The 26,196-nt window shown below is 41.1% G+C and overlaps 1 protein-coding gene across 5 annotated transcripts in view; it reads right to left on the bottom strand.

The window, feature by feature from the left end:
• Positions 1-26,196, bottom strand: part of LOC109577194 (cytidine monophosphate-N-acetylneuraminic acid hydroxylase) — an 82,745-nt gene that overhangs the window by 38,456 nt on the left and 18,093 nt on the right. For 2 of the 5 annotated variants that reach the window (XM_019985998.2, XM_019986001.2), the window contains exons 2-4: positions 7,435-7,533; positions 6,992-7,195; positions 3,046-3,137 (exon numbers count right to left, since the gene is read on the bottom strand). In XM_019985998.2, the coding sequence (XP_019841557.2) occupies positions 3,046-3,137; positions 6,992-7,195; positions 7,435-7,442 (304 nt within the window). In that variant the 5' untranslated portion in view covers positions 7,443-7,533. Of the gene's footprint in view, positions 1-3,045; positions 3,138-6,991; positions 7,196-7,324; positions 7,534-19,564; positions 19,880-26,196 lie in introns of those variants that run through there. The other 3 variants (XM_019986000.2, XM_019986004.2, XM_019986005.2) reach the window with 3 other exon arrangements.

Raw genomic sequence — 26,196 nt, 5'->3', positions numbered from 1 at the left:
ACTACAGACCAATGTTCCTGACAAATTTTGTTGTTGTTGTTTAGCTGCTCAGCCGTGTCTGACTCTTTGTGACCCCACGGACTGCAGCCCGCCGGGCTCCTCTTTCCTGCCTAGGAAAGAATACGGGAATAGGTTGCCATTTCCTACTCCAGGTGGTCTTCCTCACCCAGGGATCAAACACGTGTCTCCTGCATCGGCAGGCAGATTATTTACCATTGAGTCATCTGGGTGGGAGTCCTTACAAACATAGACATAAAAATCCTTAACCAAATATTAGCAAATACAGTTTAGCAATATAAAAAAGAATTGTAGCCATGGCTAAGTGGGGTTTATGCCAGCTTGGTTCAATACAGAAAAAAACCACAGAGGCATAAAATAGATTATTGATTGCCAGGGGCTGAAGGAAGAGGGGAATGGGAGTGACTGCTAATAGTTATAAGGTTTCTTTTGGGGATGATGAGAATGTTCTGGAATTAGAGAGTGGTGGTAATGGCTCAATATATGAAAATACTAAAAACCATTGAGCTGCATACTCTAAAAGGGTGAATTTTATAGTACATGAATTATATCTCTATTAAAAGAAGGAGGAGAAGGCTGGGGAGAGAGAGGAAGGGGAACTTGGTGACAACTGGAAGAAAAGATACCTAAACAGAGGTTGTCTTGAGGTGATGGGAGTTTAGGTGAGCATCTTCTTCCTTCTACTTTCCTGACTTCTACCTTTTTAATGATGATCATATCCCGTGAAAGAGAAGGACGGCTTGGTCTCATGTGAACTGAGATTATTCAGTTTTATGATTATTATAAATAACAATTTTTTGTGGTAGGGAATCACTACAGCATTGGTAGCACTGGATGAAAAGTGGACTCAGTTAAAATTTTCCACTCTCTCTGCATTTCCTCACTGGGGCAAAAGCTGAAAACTTCAGTGCATCTTGTTACCACCTGCCCTCCACTGGCCTGCTGTCACCTCTGGCCAGAAACCCTCTACATCAGTTTCCACCTTCGATCTACCTTCCATTTGATCAACTTTCTGCTGAGTGGGAAATCCCTTCCTCTTGCTCCAAAGGTCCAAGTCACAGGGGAGATATGTGGATTATTTAAGACGTACATAAAAAAAAAAAGTCTTTTTTTTTTAATTGGAGTATAATTGCTTTACAATGTCATTCTAGTTTCTGCTGTACAATGAAGTAAATCAGCTAGAGGGATATATATATACACATATACATATCTGTTGCTATATATATACATCTCCCCTCCCTCTTGGACCTCCTTCCCACCCCACCTCCAATCCACCTTTCTAGGTCATCGCAGAGCACCAAGCTGAGCTCCCTGTGCTAAAGAGTAGCTTCCCACTAGCTGTCTATTCCAAAAGACTTAGAGGTGTTGTAAAAGCCCTTAAGCAGCTATAAATTTCTGGGTTATATACTCATTAAGTTGATAGTCTATTGTCCTCTAACTTACACAGTTTAATAGTTTCAACCTTTGCTTCTAACCTGTTTTCTGCCAAATGAATTTAAGAGTATTTGTATAGTGCCTGTTACTAGCTTCTGTTAACAAGCAGTCTGCAGGTTTCCTAAGCTAGCTCAACAGACATGGAATGGAGCTTACTGGCAAAAGAAGCTAGAGGTCCAGACATCCTTTCGAGGGATGGGGAAGGATGCACTTGCCATCAAAGGAATTAGCAACTTACCCCAGAATAACCTGCTGTCACATCTCTTTGGGGTTGATTGGGAAAGGACATGCACCTCAGTGACACCTCTGCTCTGGGAACTGGGAGAATGCCTTGGCAGGCCACACCCTTCTTTAAAAAATGATTAGGAGTTGGTCTCACCAAGACATCTGGACAACAGTGGCCCTAGTATCCTATCCCATGTACAATAATTTGAGCCTGAAAAAGATGTTGAGCTGGTGTAAACACAGTTTCCAGTCTGGAGGTCCAGGCAGGAAGCCCTCCATTTAGCTCCCTTCACAGATAACCAGTGTTAAGACTGCCCTCATCCACACTGCTTATGCATATACATTTCTCATAATTGTGTCTTACTATATGTAACATTTATAATCTGCTTTTTTGCTTTATCTATCAAAAATCTCTAATTATTTAATTCCTTCAATAGTATCACTTTTAAGACACAGTGGAATTATTTTTAATGTTTTGATTGTTTTAAATCTTTCTCTTTAGACAGTATTGCTATGAATGAACATTTTCATACCTATATCTTTTGACATATCAAGGATTATCAAGACCTTAGGAAACAGCCTTGGATGTGGAATTGCCAGGTCAAAGGGATGCATATTTTTCAGTGTGTTAGGAAACCCAGTGGAGAGTTTTAAGCAGGGGAATGACATGAATTAATTTTGATTTTTAAAATATCAGCCTTGTATACCTGAAGGGCTTCCCTGGTGGCTCAGACAGTAAAGAATCCACCTGCAGTGAAGAAGACCTGGGTTTGATCTCTGAGCTGGGAAGATCCCCTGGAGGAGGGCATGCAAACCACTCCAGTATTCTCGTATAAAGAATTCCATGGACAGAGAAGCCTGGCAGGCTACAGTCCATGGCATCACAAAGAGTTGGACACGTTTGAGCAACTAAGCACAACACAGCACAGCATACCTGAAACTAACACAACATTGTAAATCAACTCTACTCCAATATAAGATAAACATTAAATTAGAAATATATACCAATCTGGGTGCTATAAGCAGAATGAACTGCAGGAAGCAAGCACAGAAGCAGGGAGTCCAGTCATGCAGACAAAAGATGACTCTTTCTTATCCATCTTTGATTCTCTTAATACCCAGGACAACGGTTTACACCTGGCATGATCTCATCAAATGCTTACTGAACAAATGAATGAATGAACGAAGGGACCTTCTGAAGAAATTCTGTTTAGAATTTTCAGTGTTAGCTATTTTTAAAAGACTTAATGTCCACAGGTTAAAATCAGAATGTAACCAAAGCTTCAAGTGAAATTGGAAACAAGTTGACAAGAAGGTCCCCAATAACAGTGACAGCAGAAAACATTGATCAATATGGAAGGTATTTACCTAGTTCATCTTGGCAGAAGCTGCCTGGAGGGTTGATATACTTCATGGTGCTCACATCCAACTTCCAGTTGTGTTTTGTGCATCTAACAGACCTGGATGAAAAATTGTCCTTAGGTTTATGAAATGGTGTAAATAAAAATTAACCTTATTGGGCTTACATGCATTATAAACAACTACAGTTGGTTGAACACAAAATTCATGAGAGGAAAACTATTAATAGCTAAAGCTCAAATATCCAAGGAAATATAGACTGATCATCAGTAGGTAATTTTAAAAGTGAAGATAACGGCTTCCCTGGTGGCTCAGTGTTAAAGAATCCGTCTGCCAATGCAGGAGACACAAGTTCGATCCCAGATCTGGGAAGATTCCACATGCTGAGGAGCAGCTAAGCCTGTGTACCGCAACTGTTGAACCTGTGCTCTAGAGCCCAGGAGCCGCAAATACTGAGCCCATGTGCAGCAACTACTGAAGTCCAAACGCTCGAGAGCCTGTGTTCCACGACAAGAGAAGCCATCACAATGAGAAGCCTGCGCAACAAGAGAGTAGCCCTACTCCCCGCAACGAGAGAAAGCTGCTCAGCAACCGAGACCCAGCATTAAAAAATGATAACGAATCAATTATTTTAAAAATTGTTTAAAAAACAGTGAAGATAAATGGCACATCACAATATAATACATGTTAGAGATCAACAGAGCCATCAGAATAAAGTCACCTTTAGGGATAGCTCTCACAAAAAAGCTAAGTTGGTTTAAAGCCAACTGAGGCCAATATGAGGATAGAATGTAGTGATAAAGACAAATCTATGATTTATGATCACTCTACAAACCTTGGTCCCTATTATAGTGTACCGAACCTAAGTTCAACTCGAATTAGTTTAAGATTTCAGAGCATGGTTGCCAAAATACAGGATGCCCAGTTAAATATGAATTTCAGATAAATAACAATTTAAAAATATGTCTCACACAATATTTGACATACACTGGAAATTCCTCATTTATCTGCAATGTAATTGAGTGTTCTGCATTTTTATTTGCTAATTCTGGCAACCCTGTTTCAGAATGACAGCTAGATTGCAGCAAAGTAGGAGGCTTAGTGATTTCTTTTCCATTTCTTATCAAACTGTGAAGGGGTTATGGTGATAGAAAATGAGGTATAAACGTTCCATTTCCTCTCTACCTTGGTGGTGTTTTTGTAGCAGTTAAAGATTTAAAAAGAAAAAACCCACAAATGTCTCAAATCAGAAACATCAGATTTCTTAAACTAACAGTGTCTATTTTAACTTCTATATCGGTAAATTACACGAATTTTCCCAAGCTTCATTATATCAAGAATTTTTCATGCCCTTTTCTAGTAACAAGGCAAAAAAATGTATTCCACGCTTCAATTTAAGGAGGATTATTCTGTAACATCTACTCTTTCATCAGTGAGTAGCCAACAACCTTTCAAAATTTGAGGACATTCCAAATCCAACTATTCAGCATGCAGGTCAATAAATGGGAAGCATGGCAGGGTCTTAATTGTCATGGGCAGCAGGCAGACAGCAGGAAGGTGACAGCTCCAGGCACTAAGAGGTTGTGAAAAGCTATTAAATTTGAAAAATGAGAACCACAACTTATGAGAGTTGCTGATCTTGGTTATGTGTGAAGAAGAAAAATGGCTGAGGTAGGGAGGGTAGAGGAGGTAGCTCATTACTCTTAAGTGTCTCCTTGTAGAGAGATTCCTCAGGCAGATTGCTGCACAGAGCACCCGGGGAGAAGCAATCAAATTTGGAGCAATGGATGCGGGACTACAGGGTGTGAGTTACTCTGAGGATGGAGTTGACAGTGCCAGCTCCAGGTTAGCCTGACAACAGTAGGGTGAAACGAGGATCAACCACCCTAAAGGCTTTGCATGGAGGAGAGAAAGGCCAGTCTGGGGCAAAGTGATCACTCTGTTAGGATAATCAAGCCAGATTCAAGAACAAGCTGAATTCCTATAAATAATCTCATTCCTAAGCTATACCAGAAGCTCAAGACAGAGTAATAATCGTAAAGGTAATTGACGTGTATTGAGTGCCTATCATATGACAGATATTGTTTTAAGTGTTTTTTGTGTTGGAAATCACTTAATCCTCTGAGCAGCCAGACAGAACAGGTAACACTCATTTTCACTCTATAAAGGAGAAGACCAAGGTCCAGAAAGGCTAAAAAACTTGTCCATGTTCACGGGGCTGATAAGTGGTAAGGCCAGGTTTCTGAAGAGGGCAGATTGTGATGAAAGATCAAGCTGCTAATTACAAAGCTACACTCCCTCCAATGGCTGGCTACGTGAGCTCCATGGTGAAAGCCCATTGAGGACAGAGGAAAAGCAAAGTCCCCAACCGCAACAGTCAGAAGACCTCAAGGTCCCAGAGTGCCCACAGAAGCTCACTAGTGACAGAAAAAGCCATGGCTGAGGTTTCCCTGGGTTAAATCCACTGAGAAGATGGAAGGGACTCAAAGCAGGGCTGTCAGCAAATAACCATGAGGGTCTCCGAGAGTAGAGTTGCTGCTCAAAGTATATCCCATACAATACTTGGAACCTATCTATGCTGAAAATATATTCATTGTTTACCTGAAATGTAGATTTCTGTTTGCCTTCTGTTTGCCTAATCTAGCAATCCCATCAGAGGAGCCAAACAGGAGACAGGTGTCAACACTGTTTCTGTCCTGAAACTAAGAATGTAGTGAAGCAAATCTGTATGCAGGTGTAAGAATATTCTAGACTTGGGTAATGGTCATCTTTACAATTCTAGCAGGGAGCTCTTAGACAACTACCCAGCTCCTCTGAATCCACCTGCATGAAACCGCCCACAGATGACCTGAGAAATCAAATCAACAACAGTAGAAGACAAGTCTGATGTGAGAGTGGCTAAAAAGCACCCAGGTCAAGTAAGGCTGAAAAGAAGCTTGGAAAAGTGGGGTCAGCCACTCATTCATTGCCAGTGTTGAGCATCAAGCTGACAGAGCATCCCCTCTCCACTACCTTCCCTGTCTCTGCCAGAGTGTGCTGCTATCTCTTCGGCTGTCACTGAAAACAAGACAAAGCAAAACAAAAATCCACAGCAATCCTGCCCTGGTATTGTCCCAGAACTGGGGAGGGAGGTCATCTACATGTAGTCTTAATCAACGGATAGGGGAGGAGGGGTAGCAGCACCAGTTTTCCAAGAAATGATCAGAAGCGCCTCTGTTCAGAGCAGGTACAGTTGGGGCTCTGCCATGTGGGGTTTTTAATTACTGCAAGGTGGTCAGGGAAAGTCTATCTGCTCCCCAGCAGAGTTTGGACTAGGGCCTGCTCCACTCATACTTCTGGGAGAGCAGGAAAGGAAACTCCAAAGAGGCTTGAGTCTTGGAACATAAAAGCTATCACGCACACCCAACCCTTCACGCACATACACAGACCCACGTACCTTAGAAATGTCACTGTTTATCAAGCTAGGAATCCATTTGCAATTAGAGTTCTTGAGAGAGAATGGGAAATTAAGTCAAGGTCAGAATGTCTTGAGATCAGAGAAATACCCTAAATGTGCACAAGCAAGTTACAAATTTGCTAGAAGAAATAATTTGTTAGTTGTTTCACTTGATTTCCACACTTCTGGCCAAATCTAATTATAAGAAGGGTCAGTGGGGGAGGGGGATGATTTGGGAGAATGGCATTAAAACATGTATAATATCATATAAGAAATGAATCACCAGTCCAGGTTCGATGCAGGATACAGGAAGCTTGGGGATGGTGCACTGGGATGGACCCAGAGGGATGGTCTGGGGAGGGAGGTGGGAGGGGGCTTCAGGATGGGGAACACGTGTACCCCTGTGGCCATTTTGATGTATGGCAAAACCAATACAATATTGTAAAGTAAAAAAATAAAATAAAATAAATAAATAAAAAAGAAGGGTCACCAGAGAAAAAGCAGAATGACTCACGGTACCTTCCATCTAAATCCTCGATATCTTTTATGAACAGGCCTCCTTGGTGCTTGCACATATTCTTGCATGCTCGCAGGAGGCTCTTACTCTTATACAAGATGTAATCTTTGCCAGTGCTCTTATTTCGAACAAAATTGATTCCTTCCTTGAGATTGGCGACTTCAGCAGGGGAGAGACACAAGAGGAGCTCAGCTGTTTGTTCGATGCTGTGAAAAGGCAAACATTTTGAGAGGAAACAGAGACATTGTTAGGTTTTAAGAGAGAACAATTTGGCAATGGCAGTCAAAACCTCTTTTTTTTCTTAAGATACTATGTAAGGCCAGCCTTCCAAGTACCTGGGCTGAGCGGCAGCTGATGGTGAACTTTCTTCCCTCCTTTAAATGCCCATCCTACTTGTCGAGGGTTGACCCCACCTTCCCAGCAAAGTAATGCCTCCCTCACTTGCCTGCCCATAGTCTGTCGTTGCCTCTCCCTGGGTATTTCAGAAGAATGGCAGCTGTCACTTCAGCTTCTGTGGCTCATTCACTCCCCCCAAGGCAGAAGTCTGCGTGGAGAAAGAGGATGTACACTCAGCTCAGTATTTCCGTTGGTGATGTCTCCTCCTGAAATAAGTTTCTTTCAGAAGCCCTCTATGTTTAGCTTCAATAACTGCTCCTCACCTTCAAGCTTTCACATCAGGACCTCCTCTCTTTGCCCACCGAGAGTCACTCTTTAGGTTCAAAAGTAACTCAATCACTGCTCCTTGGTTCACCCTTCCAAGCCCCCCACCCACCCCCAGGTCAAATCTAACGTTTCTTTCTTTTTTTACTTTCTAGAAAACATGAAATTTATTCTTTCTTTTAGGGCATAGCCATCATCTTGTATAGATACAAAATTAAAGATGTGATGAGAACTCTTAGGACTTACTCAACAACTTTCATATATAATATACAGTAGTGTTAGTTATGGGGCTTCCCAGGTGGCGCTAGTGGTAAAGAACCCACCTGCCAATGCAGGAGACATAAGAGACACAGGTTCTATTCCTGGGTCGGGAAGATCCCCCGAGGAGGGCATGGCAACCTACCCCAGTATTCTTGCCTGGAGAATCCCCGTGGATGGAAGAGCCTGACGGGCTATAGTCCATAGGGTCACAAAGAGTCAGACATGACTGAAGTGACTTAGCATGCACACACACAGTATTAGTTATGTTTATCCGATTGTACATTACATTCCCAGAACTTATCTTACAGTTGGAAGTTTGTACCTTCTGCTAACTTTCGTTCAGTTCCCCTTCCCTCCACACCCTGCCTCTGATAACCACCAATCTGATCTCTTTTTCTATGAGTTTATCTTTAAAGTATAATTGACCTCCAACAGTTATGTTAGTTCCTGGTACACAATATACTGATTGATATTTCCATACGTTTTAAATGATCACTATGATAAGCCTAGCACTGTAAGTCTAGCACTTCTTAATGTGTATTTACTGTAGAACATTATATCCTGGTACCTGTGTACCATCCTACTTACTTGTACATAGATGCTTTTAAAATCACTCTCTCTACTTTTCTCTCCCCACCACTTAGCAGACTGCCTATCTTTAACAGCTAGCTGAAGACTGAACCAACTGCACCTAATCTGAGTCATTTATAAAAAGCTCCAGCAGAAAATGAAGCATTTAATCTTTCATATTTATTCAGGGAAACTACAAATGTTACATTTCTCAAACTCCAGTCTTTAAACAAACTCTCTTTATGATGCAACTCTGAATCATAGTGGAATATAATTTTTGTGAAGAGGGACTTCAAAATAACTTAGCATATCCATGGTATGAAATCTGGATGCATGTTTAATTCTATATTCCACCCCAAACCAAAAGTGGTCAAAATTCTTTTCATATCTTAAATTAAAATTGATTTGATTTTCATGTACATTTTTGGCACTTTCATTTCTGGAAGCAAAATCTGCAGATTTCTTAAAGAGGAAATTAAATAATATTATAAAAATACCATAACAAGAAATAACAGAGAAGTTACTTCTAATTTTCAGCTAATAAGGCAGAATTCTAACTGAGAATTACCCGTTTCTTCAAAATGGATTCTCATTGTCACTTCTGTCCCAAATTCCTGGTAATTCTGTTCATAGTAGACTTGAAATGTTTCCAAATATATGTTTTAAATGTATTTGATAGAAAGGAATCCATGATAAGCCCCATGAAGCTCTTTTATCTTTATTCTTCTGAGTGCAAATATCCGACACAAGTCAAAGCAAATCCTGAGGCAATTTCTGGAATAATCAATCCACACATGTAAAAAGAAACTCTTTCTAAATATTTTGTTTTACTTGATTGAATGAACCAATTAGCCAAAGTTCTCTGCTAGATTCTAAGGGTTTCATCAACTGTGTAAGACAAGTTGAACTAACTACACCTTTATTAATTCCTTGAGAATATCTACTGGAATCTAAAGCAAAATTTTAACATGTGCACTCCTACATACATGGTTTTATATTTCTTCCTTTTTTTTTTTTTAAAGACTCTACCTCCCTTTGGTTCCTTTTTAAAAAATATTTATTTATTTTGTATTTGGCTGCATCTGGTCTAAGTTGCAGCAGGCAGGATCTTCATTGCATCATGCAGGACCCTTTGCTGTGGTGCACTGACACTCTAGTTGCAGTGAGCAGGCTCAGTAGTTGCAGCGAGCAAGCTAAGTAGTTGTGGCACTCAGGCTTAGTTGCTCTGCAGCATGGGGGACCTTAGTTCCCTGAGCAGGGATCAAACCTGTGCTCCCTGCATTGCAAGGCAGATTCTTAACCACTGGACCACCAGGGAAGTTCCCTTTTATGTATTTTTTTTAATGGTTGCTGCTGCTGCTGCTGCTGCTAAGTCGCTTCAGTCGTGTCCGACTCTGTGCGACCCCATAGACGGCAGCCCACCAGGGTCGCACGTCCCTGGGATTCTCCAGGCAAGAATACTGGAGTGGGTTGCCATTTCCTTCTCCAATGCATGAAAGTGAAAAGTGAAAGTGAAGTCACTCAGTCGTGTCTGACTCTTAGCAACCCCATGCACTGCAGCCCACCAGGCTCCTCCATCCATGGGATTTTCCAGGCAAGAGTGCTGGAATGGGGTGCCATTGCCTTCTCCTTTAATGGTTAGTTTTCCCCAAAAGTTGATTTTTAAAGCTATTATTAATGAGTTGGATTCCATTAAAGTCAGGAAAGTAAAATTATAGTAAATTCTGCTTTGGGTATAAATAAAATATTTAAATTAAGAAGATGATGGGCATTGTAGTACACCTACTTTTCAACATTTCAATATTTTTTTCAAACACTTCAACGTGTGTGAAAAATAATCACTAAACACACATAAAAACATTTATATAGGGACACACATTTTTTTCCTTTTGCTTCAAACTTGGTGGTGTGGCATCCTGCTTTTAAAATTTTGATATTTTCTTTCTCATGAAATTTTAGCTTTGGTGTTGACTTCTTAAATATTATTTTAATGATATTCATCTTGATTATATTCATCTATAAAGCCAAGAATCTTCCAGAAGGTTAAGCTCTGAGAAAAAGAGCTAGAGGAAGAAAAGGCAACTCATTCAGAACTGTCAATCTATAAATGACTTTGTTACCATAATTTTTAAATTAGATTCATATTTTTTATAATTTTATTTATTTATTTTTGGCTGTGCTGAGTTTTCATTGCTGCGTGGGATTCTTCTGTAGTTGTGGCAAGCACAGGCTGCTCTCTTGTAGCGGAAGGGCTTCTCATTGTGGGGGCTTCTCTTTTCGGACCACGGACTCTAGAGAGAGAGCTTCAGTAGCTGCAGTATCAGGGCACAGTAGCTGCAGCTCCTAGGCTCCAGAGAACAGGCTCAATAGTTGAGAAAAACCAGCTTAGCTGCTCCATGGCATGTGGAATCTTCCTGGATGGGGGATCAAACCCATGTCTCCTGTACTGGCAGGCAGATTCTCCACTGCTGAGTCACCAGGAAAGCCCTGAGCTTTGTTTTCTGTGGGAAGATGTTCAATATTCTGTTCACAGGGATGTAAACTGCATGAATGCTGAGCTATAAAATGTCTGTCACATGGTAGTAAATACCTCATGAATGAAGGAATACACTCCCAAGAAGGCACTATGTCCTCCATTTGGACAAAGAGTGTGAGATGCTTCCAAAAGTCACAGATTAAAGAAAAGATCAAATTACTGCTCACATAAGTTTTAAAAAGTAACTTGGAGTAATTCCCTGGTGGTCCAGTAGTTAGAATTCAGCATTCTCACTGCCAGGGTCCCAGGTTTGATCCCTAGTCAGGGAACTAAGATCCCACATGCTGCATGGCATGATCTAAAAAAAAGGAAGTCTCATACTCAAAATGCTTTGGGAACCAAGGACCTAGCAGAAGAATGTCAGACTGCAAGCTTCATACAGAAATCTTTTACCATTGCATTTTCTGCTAGGTACTTCATAAATATTTGTTGAACCAATAACATGAAATAGTCAAGATTGCAAATGGCCTTCAAGCTGTTCCAGAAGTCAAAATGAGAAATTGAGAGACAGTAAATTCTCATGAGGCTGTATGAGTAGACAAAATCAGACCAAATAGGAAGAAATATTAGAGAAAAATTATTCCAGTTATTTTAGAATAATGGATTCTAATCTAAGCTGTTCAATAAAGAGTCATCAGCTTACACCGTTCCCTTAAGACCCCGCATTGCATGTTTCATTACAAAAGGCCATAGAAACAGTGGGTGTTAACCAGAAAGCACACTGAAAATAAGATAAAATTTACGATCTTGCCTTTATTCAAAACCACTCAGGGTCCACAACTAGATATGCTGTGCAGTTTGGGTTCCCCACTCCATAGGGAAGACATATCAGGGTTGGGAGAGGTCCTGAGAAATGAGATCATAGTTATGAACTAGATGGAAGGGAATCAGCAATTCTGACACTTCTATACACATACACTAGAATTGCACCATTAAATACATGGATAACAATGGTGAGAGCCAGCTTTCTCATGGTTGGAGTGGGACTTACAGATAAGCAAGGGGAGGAAGCTAGAATAACCCATGTGGTAATGGAATACTTAGAGATAAACATATAGCCTTGGATGTGAACATTAAAAAAGAAAAGCTAAAAAGCATCCATCTCAAAAAACATTAAAGAACAATAAAATAATGGAAAGAAAGTACGAGAATTATAAAACAGAAGCTCTACAGAGACAGGATCAACAAAGGCAAAAGATAATGGAACCACCAAGAAAGTGAAGGGACAACACACAAACCAGGAGAAGATGTTTGCAAATTATGTATGTAATAAGGATCAGATATCACGAGTTTATTTTTTAAAAACTCTTAAAAGTCAATAACAAAACAAAGGAATTAGGAATGGTAAAGGAGTCCATATACCCAACTGATGCAGAGTTCCAGAGAATAGCAAGGAGAGATAAGAAAGCCTTCTTAAGTGAACAATGCCAAGTAACAGAGGAAAACAATAGAATGGGACAGACTATCCAATTAAAATAAATTAATTAACTTTAAAAAAAGAATGGGACAGACTAGCGATCTCTTCAAGAAAACTGGAGATATCAAGGGAACATTTCATGCAAAGATAGACACAATAAAGGACAGACATGGTAAGGACCTAATAGAAGCAGAGGAGATTAAGGAAAGGTGGCAAGAATACACAGAACTATACAAAAAAAGGTCTTAATGACCCAGATAACCATGACAGTATGGTCACTCACCTAGAGCCAGACTTCCTGGAATGTGAAGTCAAGTGGGTCTTAGAAAGCATTACTACCAACAAAGCTAATGGAGGTGATAGAATTCCAGCTAACCTATTTAAAATCCTAAAAGATGATGCTGTTAAAGTGCTGCACTCAATATGTCAGCAAATTTGGAAAACTCAGCAGTGGTCACAGGACTGGAAACAATCAGTTTTCATTTCAATCCCAAAGAAAGGCAATGCCCAAGGATGTTCAAGTGAAAGTGAAAGTCACTCAGTCAGGAATATACAGTCCACGTAATTCTCCAGGCCAGAATACTAGAGTGGGTAGCCTTTGGGATCAAACCCAGGTCTCCTGCATTGGAGGCAGATTCTTTACCAGCTGAGCCACAAGGGAAGCCCAAGAATGTTCAAACTACTATACAGTTGTGCTCATTTCACATGCTACCAAGGTAATGCTTAAAATCCTTCAAGCTAGGCTTCACCAGTACGTGAACTAAGAACTTCCAGATGAACAAGCTAGGTTTTGAAGAGGCAGAGGAACCAGAGATCAGATTGCCAACATTCGTTGAAGCATAGAGAAAGCAAGGGAATTCCAGAAAAACATCTCCTTCCGCTTCATTGACTATGCTAAAGCCTTTGACTATGTGGATCACAACAAACTGGAAAATTCTCAAAGAGATGGGAATACCAGACCACCTTACTGTCTCCTGAAAAACCTGTATGCAGGTCAAGATGCAACAGTTAGAACTAGACATGGAACAGCTGACTGGTTCAAAATGGGGAAAGCAGTATGACAAGGCTGTATATTGTCAACATGATTTTTTAACTTATATGCAGAGTACATCATGCAAAATGCTGGGCTGGATGAATCACAAGTTGGAATCAAGTTTGCCAGGAGAAATATGAACTAACATCATATACGCAGATGATGGCAGAAAGCATAGGGACTCTAATGACAGAAAGCAAAGAGGAACTAAAGAGCCTCTTGATAAAGGTGAAAAAGGAGAGTGAAAAGGCTGGCTTAAAACTCAATATTAAAAAACTAAGACCATGGCATCCAGTCCCATCATTTCATGGCAAATAGATGGAGAAAAATTGGAAGCAGTGACAGATTTTATTTTCTTGGGTTTCAAAATCGCTGTGGATGGTGATTGTCGCCATGAAATTAAAAAACACTTGCTCCTTGGAAGGAAAACTATGACAAAGCTAGACAGCATATTAAAAAGCAGACATATCACTTTGCAAACAAAGGTCCATATAGTCAAAGCTATGATTTTTCCAGTAGTCATGTATGGATGTGAGAACTCAACCATAAAGAAGGCTGAGTCTCAAAGAATTGGTGTCCTGAAATTGTGGAGATGGAGAAGACGCTTGAGAGTCTCTTGGACTGCAAGGGGATCAAACCAGTCAATCCTAAAGGAAATCAACCCTAAATATTCATTGGAAAGACTGATTCTGAAGCTGAAGTTCCAATGCTTTGGCCACCTGATACAAAGAGACAACTCACTAGAAAAGATCCTGATGCTGGGAAAGACTGAAGGCAAAAGGAGAAGATGGTGGCAGAGGATGATATAGTTAAATAGCATCACTGACTCAATGGATCTGAATTTGAACAAACCCCAGGAGATAGTAGAAGGATGGGGAAGCCTGGCAAGCTGCAGTCCATAGTGTTGCAAAGAGTCAGACATGACTTAGCAACTCAGCAACAACAAAGGATTTGAACAGACATTTCTGCAAAGAAGATATATGAATGGTCAGTAGCATTCATGAACAGAAGCTCCACACCATTAGTCAAGTCGCGCTTAGTCACTCAGTCCTGTCTGACTTGGCGACACCATGGATTGTAGCCTACTAGGCTCCTCTATCCATGGGAATTCTCCAAGCAAGAATACTGCAGTGGGTTGCCATGCCCTACTCCAGGGGATCTTCCCAACTCAGAGATTCAACCCAGGTCTCCTGCATTGCAGGCAAATTCTTTACTTGCTGAGCCAATAGGGAAGGCCATTAGTCAAGAGGCACATGCAAATCAAAACTATGATGACTTAACATTTCACATCCATTAGGATGCCTATTATAAATATAGGCAGTAATAGGTCTTCCCTGGTAGCTCAGACGGTAAAGCGTCTGCCTGCAGTGTGGGAGACCCGGGTTAGATCCCTGGGTTGGGAAGATCCCCTGGAGAAGGAAATGGCAACCCACTCCAGTACTCTTGCCTGGAAAATTCTGTGGACTGAGGAGCCTGGTAGGCTATAATCCATGGGGTCGCAAAGAGTTGGACACAACTGAGCAACTTCACTTCACTTCACTTCAGGCAGTGATAAGTGTTGGTGAAGATACAGAAAAACAGGAGGCAACATCTTTTGCTGGGTGAAACTTCTGAAAACAGTTTTGCAGATTGTCAACATGTTAAACATGTAGTGTCTGTAGGATCCAACAGTTCAACTTCCATAGGTCTCTACCCCAAAGAATTGAAAACAAGTCCACATAAAAACTTGTACATGAAAGTTCAGTTCAGAAATAACTGAATAATGAATAATAAAGTTAAATAATAATAACTGAATAATAAAGTTCAGTTCAGAAAGTTCAGAAATAACCAAAATATGAAACAACTCAAATTCCATCAACTGATTAGTGAATAAATAAAATATGCATGTCTACACAATGGAATACAGTTGACCCTTGAACAATGTGAGGGTTAGAGGTGCTGACACTCTGAGCAGTTCAAAGTCTGCACATAACTACAGACCACCTTCCATACCCACAGGTCCACAGTCAAAGATTCACCCAACCATGGAGCATTAGTACTGTTTGTACTATTTTAAAAATCTGCCTATAAATAGACTAGAGCAGTTCAAACCTATGTTGTTCAAGGATCAACTGTACCACTAGGTAATAAAAAAGGAGTGAAGGAGTGATACTTGCTACACCAGAAATAAACCTTAAAAAATCTTGCTAAGTGAAAAAAGCCAGATACAAAAACCACATATCATATAATTCCATTTACATTAAATGTCCAGAATGTGCATATCTGTAGAGATATGATGTAGTCTGATGGTTAGCAAGGATGGGTACATATGTGAATGGGAAATGGGAAGAGGCTGATAACTGGGCATTCTTTTGGGGGAGTGATGGAGAGTCAAAAATTAGATTGTGGAAAATAGCTGCACAACCCAACCAGTATACTGAAGATCACTGACAGTATAATTATATCAGGCCAATTTCATGGTACTGAAGTGAAGTGCTAGTTGCCCAGTAATGTCTGACTCTTTGCAACCCCATGGATTATAGCCCAGCAGGCTCCTCTGTCCATGGAATTCTCTAGTCAAGAATACTGAGGGTATTTCCCTCAGTGGAAATGGCTAGAGGGTAGCCATTTCCCTCTCCAGGGTATCTTCCAGAGCCAGGGATTGAACCTGGGTCTCCTGCATTGCAGGCAGATTCTTTACTGTCTGAGCCACCAGGGAAGGCCCATGTACCTAAATCATGTATCAATAAAGCTATTGATATAGCTTTAGACATGAGTGTGCACATGTCTACTGTGCATAGACAGTTTCATAAAATTTTATTCCATACATACATTTGCATTCAGTTCAGTTCAGTTGCTCAGTCATATCCGACTCTTTGCGACCCCAGGAATCACAGCACGCCAGGCCTCCCTGTCCATCACCAACTCCCGGAGTTCACTCAAACTCACGTCCATTGAGTCGGTGATGCCATCCAGCCATCTCATCTCTGTTGTCCCCTTTTCCTCCTGCCCCCAATCCTTCCCAGCATCAGAGTCTTTTCCAATGAGTCAACTCTTCACATGAGGTGGCCAAAGTACTAGAGTTTCAGCTTTAGCATCATTCCTTCCAAAGAAATCCCAGGGCTGATCTCCTTTATAATGGACTGGTTTGATCTCCTTGGAGTCCAAGGGACTCTCAAGAGTCTTCTCCAACACCACAGTTCAAAAGCATCAATTCTTCGGCGCTCAGCTGTCTTCACAGTCCAACTCTCACATCCATACATGACCACTGGAGAAACCATAGCCTTGACTAGATGGACCTTTGTTGGCAAAGTAATGTCTCTGCTTTTCAATATGCTATCTAGGTTGGTCATAACTTTTCTTCCAAGGAGTAAGCATCTTTTAATTTCATGGCTGCAGTCACCATCTGCAGTGATTTTGGAGCCCCCCAAAATAAAGTCTGACACTGTTTCCCCATCTATTCCAATGAAGTGATGGAACCAGACGCCATGATCTTCATTTTCTGAATGCTGAGCTTTAAGCCAACTTTTTCACTCTTCTCTTTCACTGCATAGCTACCACTAAAATCAAGACATCTGACTCTTCCATCAAGACCAAGGAACTTGCTGAATATAACTCCCAAGGACTGGCCTTTACAGTCATACCCCACTATCGCCTCTGCTCTGGCAATCTCTGATTTGTCCTCTACCCTTATAATGTGATCATTTCACAAATGATATATAAATGGAACCCTACAGCATTAAATTGACTTTTAAACTCTCCAACTCCCTCCCATAAAAAATTACAGCTCAGCCTTGAATGCTGTCCAGCTAGTTCTCTCTCACCTCCTGTTTACAGCCGGACATACTTTCTGCGGTGCTAGTTTCTACACACCTCACAGCTTATTAGTTTTCATCCGACATTTCTGACCATTCTTATATTTCCATTGTAGACTCATCTTTCCTTTGTGTACCTGGTCATGAAACATTGTAGCTCCTAAAAGCTCAGTCCTTTTCTGTTTTAAATTTATTGTTGGCTGTGCTGGGCCTTCACTGCAGCGAGCGGGGGCTGCTCTCTAGTTGCGGTGTGTGGGCTTCTCACTGCGGTGACTTCTCCTGTTGCAGAGCGCAAGCTCTAGGCTCAGGGGCTTCAGTAGTCATGGCACTCAGGCTTAGTAGCTCCAAGGCATGTGGAGTCTTCCTGGACCAGGAATCAAACCACTGGACTTTATCCACTGGACCACCAGTGAAATCCAAGGCTCAGTTCTGCACCTTCCTCATTTAACATTTTCCCCCTAAGGGATCATCCACACCCATGACTCCAGAACACAATGACTCTCATATGAGCAGACCTGATCCAGGAAGCCATATCTGTAGAACTAACTGCCTTTTACACATATACATTAGGATGTCCTAAAGACACCTGAAACTGAGTGTGTCCAAAATCCAATTCAACACATCTCATTCATCCCCAAACCTTCAAAGGTCCACCATGACACCCCCATTACCTTTGATGCCACCCTTTCTCTCACTATCCCATGTTCAATTCAAGTCTCTCACTTTCACCTCTTAAGTCTATCTCACAGCCATCCCATTCTAACCCTGATCCAGCTACCATCGTCTCCCTCTGGACTACTGTCAGGGCCCCTTAAAGGGTCACCCTACATTCACTCTCTGTTCTTTCCACTATGGTCAGAATGACATATTTAAAATGAAAATTTCAAAAGAGCCTCATCCTGCAAGTCCTTCTCCCACCTCTTGAAAATGCATCATATCCTCCCATTGCTCCTAGGAGAAAGAACAAAATTCCTAAAACGGCCTCAGAGGTGATGCACAGGGACCCCAATCACTTCCTCCAGCTCCGTTTGAATTACGTTTTTTCTTCTAATATCGTTTCTTCAAGGTACTGGCCGATACCTAGACTATACTTCCTGAGGCCTTCTTCACGGATTTAACTCTCCTTACCCTTTTGATCGCAGTTCAGTCATCTGCACTGGGAAGTCTTCCCCAAAGAAGGTCAAATCCTACTGTTATACACAAAGCACTATAATGTATCTTTCTTTCATGTGACTTATCAAACTTATAATTTCATGTTTAATTATGAGATTAACTAATATCTGTATGCCCCCAAGATAGGTGACAGTCACCGGAAGGAAGGAACCCAGCCTGTGTGAGTTTGCCTTGCACCCCTAGAGTCTACCACACATGAGGATTCCAATGAATATTATTTGTCAAAAGAATAAATGAATATTCCAATTACTGGCTCACAGTGATTCCTAGAAAACCTTATTTTTTTTAATAACCTGGAACTTACACATGCCATTATGCCTAGAATATCTTTAGAATAGGTTCATATTTTCTTAGGAACTAGCATGTACCCAAATATAACATTGGCATTCTAAAAGTTAACTATCCTACAGACAGTATGCCCATTGTGACTAGGTGGCAATAAAGTTTATGTGGATTACAGTTGATATTTCCCTATAAAATCAAGTTGTAAAAGGCAATTAAGTTCTTCTCCAGCTCACGAAATCCTAACCATGCCCTGAATATTCAGCTTTCTATTCTTAGGAGCTAGAAAACAGAGTGTCCTTTTGAGCCATGATATCAGGGTACATTTTATTCCAGAGCACCCTACAACTCCAAATCTTGAGTCCTCCATACTCTTTCACCTCTGAATCCTTAGTATTTCTTTTGGTGCTAAAGCTTTCTGAGGACCGGACAAAGCAGTCCAGTAAGATAGCTAGGTAAGATACTAGTAGAAGGAAAATTTCAAAGACAAGATCGATTGGCAGCCAGAGGGAAAAATAAGGGCAATCTACAGAAAAGGAGATGTCACCAGAGACGGGGTTGGGTGAAGTGGACAGGGCTTGGAGAGAGGGCACCCTGGCAGATAACCATCCAGGGCAAGCAGGGTGTGGGCAAGGCAAGCTCGATACCTAAATAACTGGGCAATCTGTGAATTAGATGTTCCTGGGATGGCACAGACTATATCCACAAAAATGGTCTTAACATCATGAACTCCACCCCACCCTCACCCCCAACCACAAGCTCTCAGTTCTTGTACCTTTTCATCAGACAAAGGCAAACTATCAAAATTACCAATCCTAAATTCAGTAGGAAAACAATTTTAAATTGTACCTTTGTTCCAGTCCAGGTAGAAAGGGGCCAAACAGCTCCTCAGAGAAAGAAGAAACAGTGAGATTGAAATCTTCTTCTGAATGATGTTTAGAATTTCTAGAGTGGCTGCAGTTTGGAAATCTCAATTTGCTTAGGAACAGACTTGATTTGATTTCATCGGAGCCAGAAAACCTTTTCAAAAGCAATTATGAGAGCACAGCTGGCCAGTCAAACTTCTGGAAGTATGAGCACTCAGCAGATGTGAAATTCACCTGTCATGTTAATATATCTGCCATTATCTCTGTTACTATTTTGGTCCCACCCATACAGCTTAGTTTCGGTAAACTCCTCATTCCTTGCCAACACCAGGATGTGAAATGTGGAGTACGTGTCAATAGAGGGTGAGGGCGGGCGGGTATGCTTTATAGACCTATTAGTGGGGTGAAGAAGGAAACACATTGAAGAATTAATATCCCTACCCAAACTTCCTTAACTCTTTTGAAAGTGCGTCAGCCCATCTCATACGCACAATGTTTTCGTTTTAATATTTATTCGGCTGCACCACACCCTCCTAGCAGCATGCAGGATCTTCACTTGTGGCATGTGAATTCTTAGTTGCAACATGTGCGATCTAGTTTCCTCACCAGGGATTGAACCTGGGCCCCCTGCATTGGGAATGTGGAGTTTTAGCCACTGGACCACCAGGGAAGTCCCCATGATGTATTTTTAATGCAATAAGAATAACTGCTTCATTAGAAATGGAAAGGTTCTGTGTAGAATGTTTCCCATTAGGATGCAGACAGCAGAAGGTTGGTACAGAGTGCAGAGGGTGTAGAGTGTAGAGTGAAGTCCCTATACTCCTCTGTATAGAGTGCTTACAATGATGTATAATGATATCATCCCTTCTCCTAGCAGCCAAGAGTGTCATGAGCAGGAGCCTGCTTTTGTAGATAACCCTGTGATTTCAGGGGCTTCCCTGGTGGCTCAGACAACAAAGAATCCACCTACAATGTGAGAGACCTGGGTTTGATCCCTGTTTGGGAAGATCCCCTGGAGAAGCGAATGGCTACCCACTTCAGTATTCTTGCCTGGAGAATTCCATGGACAGAGGAGCCTGGCAGGCTACAGTCCATGAGATCTCAGAGTTGGAGACTACTGAATGATTTTCATTTTCTCTTTTTGTGGTTTCAGAGGGCTTCCCAGGGGGCGCTAGTGGTAAAGAGCCCACCTGCCAATGCAGGAGACATAGAGATGTGGGTTTGATCCCTGGGTCAGGAAGATCCCCTGGAGAAGGGAATGGCAACCCACTCCAGTATTCTTGTTTGGAGAATCTCATGGACAGAGAAGCCTGGCAAGCTATAGTTCATAGGGTCGCAAAGTCAGACACAACTAAAGCCACTTAACATAACAACCCTTCCCTTAGAGCCCCAACCAGTGTCAATTCGGGGTCCAATCCTGGATCTCCTGAGAAATTTGTGGTTCTCTTCTTGGTTCATTGCCCTTTATTTGACAAATATCCTGTCCTTTGGCTGATCACTATTCCATCTCTAGTCAACAGGCTTTATGTGGTTCTTTGAGTGAGTGAGTGGTTCTTTAAACAAGTACAAAAAAGTGAAGGACACTCTGACATTTTGTCTGCCCATCAAGTTTTTTGTTGTTGTTTGAAAGTTTTAATTTTATATTGTAGTATAGCTGGTTACAAATGTTGTGATAATTTCAGGTGGAAAGCAAAGTGACTCAGCCATACAGATGCACGTATTCATTCTCCTCCATCTTCTCTCCCATCCGGGCTGCCACGTAACATTAAGCAGAGTTCCCTGTCCTATACAGTAGGACCCTGTTGGTTATCCATTTTAAACATGGCAGAGTATACATGTCAATCCCAACTCCCCATCTCTTCCTCCCATGCTTCCCTGCCCTCCCTCTTCGCCTGGCAGCCGTTAATTCATTCTCTAAGTCTGTGAGTCTGTTTCTGTTTTGTAAATAAGTTCATTTGTATCATTTAAGTTCTACATGTAAGGCATGTCATACAATATTTCTCCTTCTCTTTGTGACTTACTTCACTCAGCATGACAATCTCTAGGTTCATCCATGTCACTGTAGGCATGCATGCTAAGTCTCTTCAGTCACATCTGACTCTCTGTGACCCTATGGACTTCACCCTGCCAGGCTTCTCTCCGTGGGATTCTCCAGGCAAGAATACTGGAGTGGGTTGCCATGCTCTCCTCCAGGGGATCTTCCCAACCCAGAGATCAAACCTGCATTTCTTATGTCTCCTGCTTTGGCAGAGGGTTCTTTATCACTAGGGCCATCTAGGAAGCCCACATGTTGCTGCAAATGGCATTATTTAATCCTTCTTAATGACTAATATTCCATTGTGTGTATATATATATGTGAAAGTGAAAAGTGAAAGTGAAAGTGGCTCAGTCGTGTCCGACTCCATGGACTATACAGTCATGGAATTCTCTGGGACAGAATACTGGAGTGGGTAGCCTTTCCCTTCTCCAGGAGATCTTCCCAACCCAGGGAATCGAACCCAGGTCTCCCGCATTGCAGATGGATTCTTTACCAGTTGAGCCACTAGGGAAGCCCAGGAATACTGGAGTAGGTAGCCTATCCCACTGCATATATACCTCTTCTTTATCCATTCCTCTGTCAATGCTTCTCATCTTGTTTTAAAAACTCATATCATGTCCTTCTCCTTCACAAAAATCACCTATGCCACTTCTCACAGATTTATACTTTCTTCTGAATTCCTAAGGAATTCTGTACCTCACAATTTGCACTTTTGAAAAAAGTAATACAAGTTCTCTAAATATTTCCTCTGTGTTGGTCTTGTCTATTAGATTGTAAGCTAATGGAGCACAGAGAATGTGACTTAGGACTTGTATTCAAAACAGTGCTTACAATAATGTATAAGCAAACTCAGTAGCAAATTCCCTGTAAAGTAGCAAGAGGCTAGTTTTAACCACACCTCTTCTAGTTGGAGAAATGTCTCTTAATAGGATAAAAGAAGAAAGGGCTTCTATATAAGCCAATTCTTTTAGTTAACACCTCATCCTGAAAGTAGTATTTTCTTTCCCAAATCTAGAAGGTCTCTCAAATTCTTTCTTCTCTTGTTCTAGAAGACATCACATGATATTTTTTTGAACTGAGATATAACTTATAGTAAGATGCACTAATCTTGAATGTACATAGCTATATACCCATGTAACAACCTCCACATCAAGGTATAGAACATTTCTAGTACTCCAGCAAACTCTACTCAATTCTAGTACTCTAGTACTCCAGTCAATACCCATTCAAACAGTAACCACTCTTCTAACCTCTACCACCATAGGTTAGTTGTGCCTACTATTACCTTTTATACAAATGGAATCAATAGTCATATATCTGACCTTTTCTCCCACCATTATGACTATAAGTTTTATCCAGATTGTTATACACACAAGTGGAGCGTTCCTTTTCCTTGCTGTATAGTATTCCATTGTGTAAATACACTACATTTTATTTATCCTACTATTGTTAGATATTTGGATTGCTTCTTGTCTTGGCTATTTGGGTAAATATGCTATAAACATTCTTGTGCATACCTTTGGTGTACATAAGCACTCATCTCTGGAGTGTAATTTCTGGATCAAATGGTACATATACATTAAATTTTGGTAGACACTATCAACCAAAATTTCCCAATGAAGCTGTAGCAATTTACACTCCCCGTAGCAAATGCAAAAGAATTCCTGTTGCACTGTCACAACTTTTTGCATCAGACATTTTTGCAGTGTTTTTTAGTGTGTGATTAGACAATTGGACATTGCCGGTTGCACATTAAGCAAGTATGAACCCTTGTGATCGGTTTATAAGCCCTAACCTAACCATATGGACAACTCAAGTCAGCTGGCACCCAGAGGTATAATCTAAGGAATAGATACATCACATAGACAAAAGAGGACAGATGGTAATGAGTCTGTTATGTACTCCTGGCCAATAGTGATTCAGATATCTGAGAGAGGAGCAATAGCTAGTTCATGTTATAACAGCACCCTCTAGGGTTCATGTTTTATTGCTGGAGGTTGTATGGTTGTATATTAATTACATGCTTAATAAATTCTATATAAGCCTCACTTACGGAAAGGAAGTGGGAAACCACCAGAAAAAACTGAAACATGACATGCACAGTTGCTGAGGGAAACCACACCAACTGCCAAGAGGAAGTCAGACTCCTGCTTAGAAATAAGAGAAATCAAGAACGGTGGGGGAAAGTCAGCAATTTGCTCAACAAATTGAGCAATTAGAGCAAAGACATCTCTCCCCAAGATGGATTTTGTAGAAGAAACAAGAAAGGACTTAGACCTTTTTCATTAGTATGTTGAGGCACAAAATTGTCAGTTTAATAGCAGTGTCAGCTTAAAAAATATTCACAACCTCAAAGTTGAGAGTTAGACTTTCTTCAGTGAGAATTTTTAGGATTCCAAGTGCAGGAGGCAGCATATCAAGTAAACCCTAAGAGAACTGCTCTGAGGAAGTGATGGGGGAATCAGATTATACAGAAGCTTTGAAACAAAGGTGTGGTAGTCTGAACATCGAAAGATATTGTTTTTTTTTAATTTATTTTTAAATATAAATTTATTTATTTTAATTGGAGGTTAATTACTTTACAATATTGTATTGGTTTTGCCATACATCAACATGAATCCACCACAGGTATACACGTGTTTCCCATCCTGAACCCCACTCCCATCTCCCTCCCATACCATCCCTCTGGGTCATCCCAGTGCACCAGCCCCAAGCATCCTGTATCCTGTATCAAACCTGGACTGGCAACTCGTTTCATATATGATATTATACAGGTTTCAATGCCATTCTCCCAAATCATCCCACCCTCACCCTCTCCCACAGAGTCCAAAAAACTGTTCTATACGTCAGTGTCTCTTTTGCTGTCTCGCATACAGGGTTATCGTTATCATCTTTCTAAATTCCATATATACACGTTAGTATACTGTATTGGTGTTTTTCTTTCTGGCTTACTTCATTCACTTTCACTGCTGGGCATACACACCGAGGAAACCAGAATTGAAAGAGATACGTGTACCCCAGTGTTCATCACAACACTGTTTATAATAGCCAGGACATGGAAGCAACCTAGATGTCCATCAGCAGATGAATGGATAAGAAAACTGTGGTACATATACACAATGGAGTATTACTCAGCCATTAAAAAAAATACATTTGAATCAGTTCTAATGAGGTGGATGAAAATTGGAGCCTATTATACAGAGTGAAAGATATTGTTAACTAAAGGAAAACCAAATATCTCAAGTTGAGGAATTTAGCACTTTTCTATGTATGGGAAGGTGCAAGAGTCTGGGCTTACTGAAATCATTCCTCTGATACGTACCTCACCCATCTGGAGCCAGTATCCTGTGTTTTCATATCCTGAGTTTCCTCAGGGCTCACTGTAGAGTATGGTTGCAGTCTGATGGCTGCTAGATGGCAGATATTCTTTCCTTCCTGAGTTTCCACAGGGCTCACCAGCTCACCATCAGTGGTGGCTGCTATGGCTAATGACTGTAACATCCTATGTTTACTGACATGGCAGGAAATATTCCATATATCATCAGGAACCTGAATTCAATCCACTGAATATTCTTAAGGAGAGAACAGATTTGTTGTATTGTATTGTATTGTATTATTCAGTCACTAAGTCATGACTGAGTGACTGAATGACTGAACAACAACAAAAATTCAGTCAGTAAGTCATATCTGACTCTCTGCAACCCCACGGATTGCAGCACAAAAGGCTCCTCTGTCCTCCACTATCTCCTGGAGTTTGCTCAAATTCTGAGCCATTGAGTTAGTTATGCTATCTAACCATCACATTCTCTGTCACGGACTGCAGCACAACAGGCTCCTCTGTCCTCCACTATCTCCTGGAGTTTGCTCAAATTCCAATCCATTGAGTCAGTTATGCTATCTAACCATCACATCCTCTGTCACCACCTTCCTCTTTTGCCTTCAACCTTTGCCAGCATCAATGTCTTTTCCAGTGAGCCAGCTCTTCCCATCAGGTGACCAAAGTACTGGAGCTTCAGTTTCAGCATCGGACCTTTCAGTGAATATTCAGGGTTGATCTCCTTTAGGATTGACTGGTTTGAGCTCCTTGCAGTCCAAAGAAGTCTCAAGAGTCTTCTCTAGCACCACAATTCAAAGGCATCACTTTTTCAGTGCTCAGCCTTCGTTTTGGTCCAACCCTCACATCCATACACCACTACTGGAAAAACCATAGCTTTGACTATATGGACCTTTGTCAGTAAAGTGGTGTCTCTGTTTTTAAATACACTGTCTAGGTTTGTCATAGCTTTCCTTCCAAGGAGCAAGCGTCTTTGAATTTCATAGCTGCAGTCACCATCCACCGTGATTTTGAAGCCTAAGAAAATAAAGTCTGTCACTGCTTCCACTTTTCCCCCATCTATTTGCCATGAGGTGATGGGACTGGATGCCATGATCTTAGTTTTTTAATATTGAGTTTTAAGTCCTCTTTTTCACTCTCCTCTTTCACCCTCATTAAGAGGCTCTTTAGTTCCTCTTCGCTTTCTGCCATTCAGTTCAGTTCAGTTCAGTTGCTCAGTCGTGTCCAACTCTTTGTGACCCCA

Source organism: Bos indicus, chromosome 23, assembly GCF_029378745.1.
Source record: "Bos indicus isolate NIAB-ARS_2022 breed Sahiwal x Tharparkar chromosome 23, NIAB-ARS_B.indTharparkar_mat_pri_1.0, whole genome shotgun sequence".
NCBI classification, from domain to species: domain Eukaryota; kingdom Metazoa; phylum Chordata; class Mammalia; order Artiodactyla; family Bovidae; genus Bos; species Bos indicus.
This window is presented reverse-complemented; position numbering and strand designations above follow the sequence as displayed.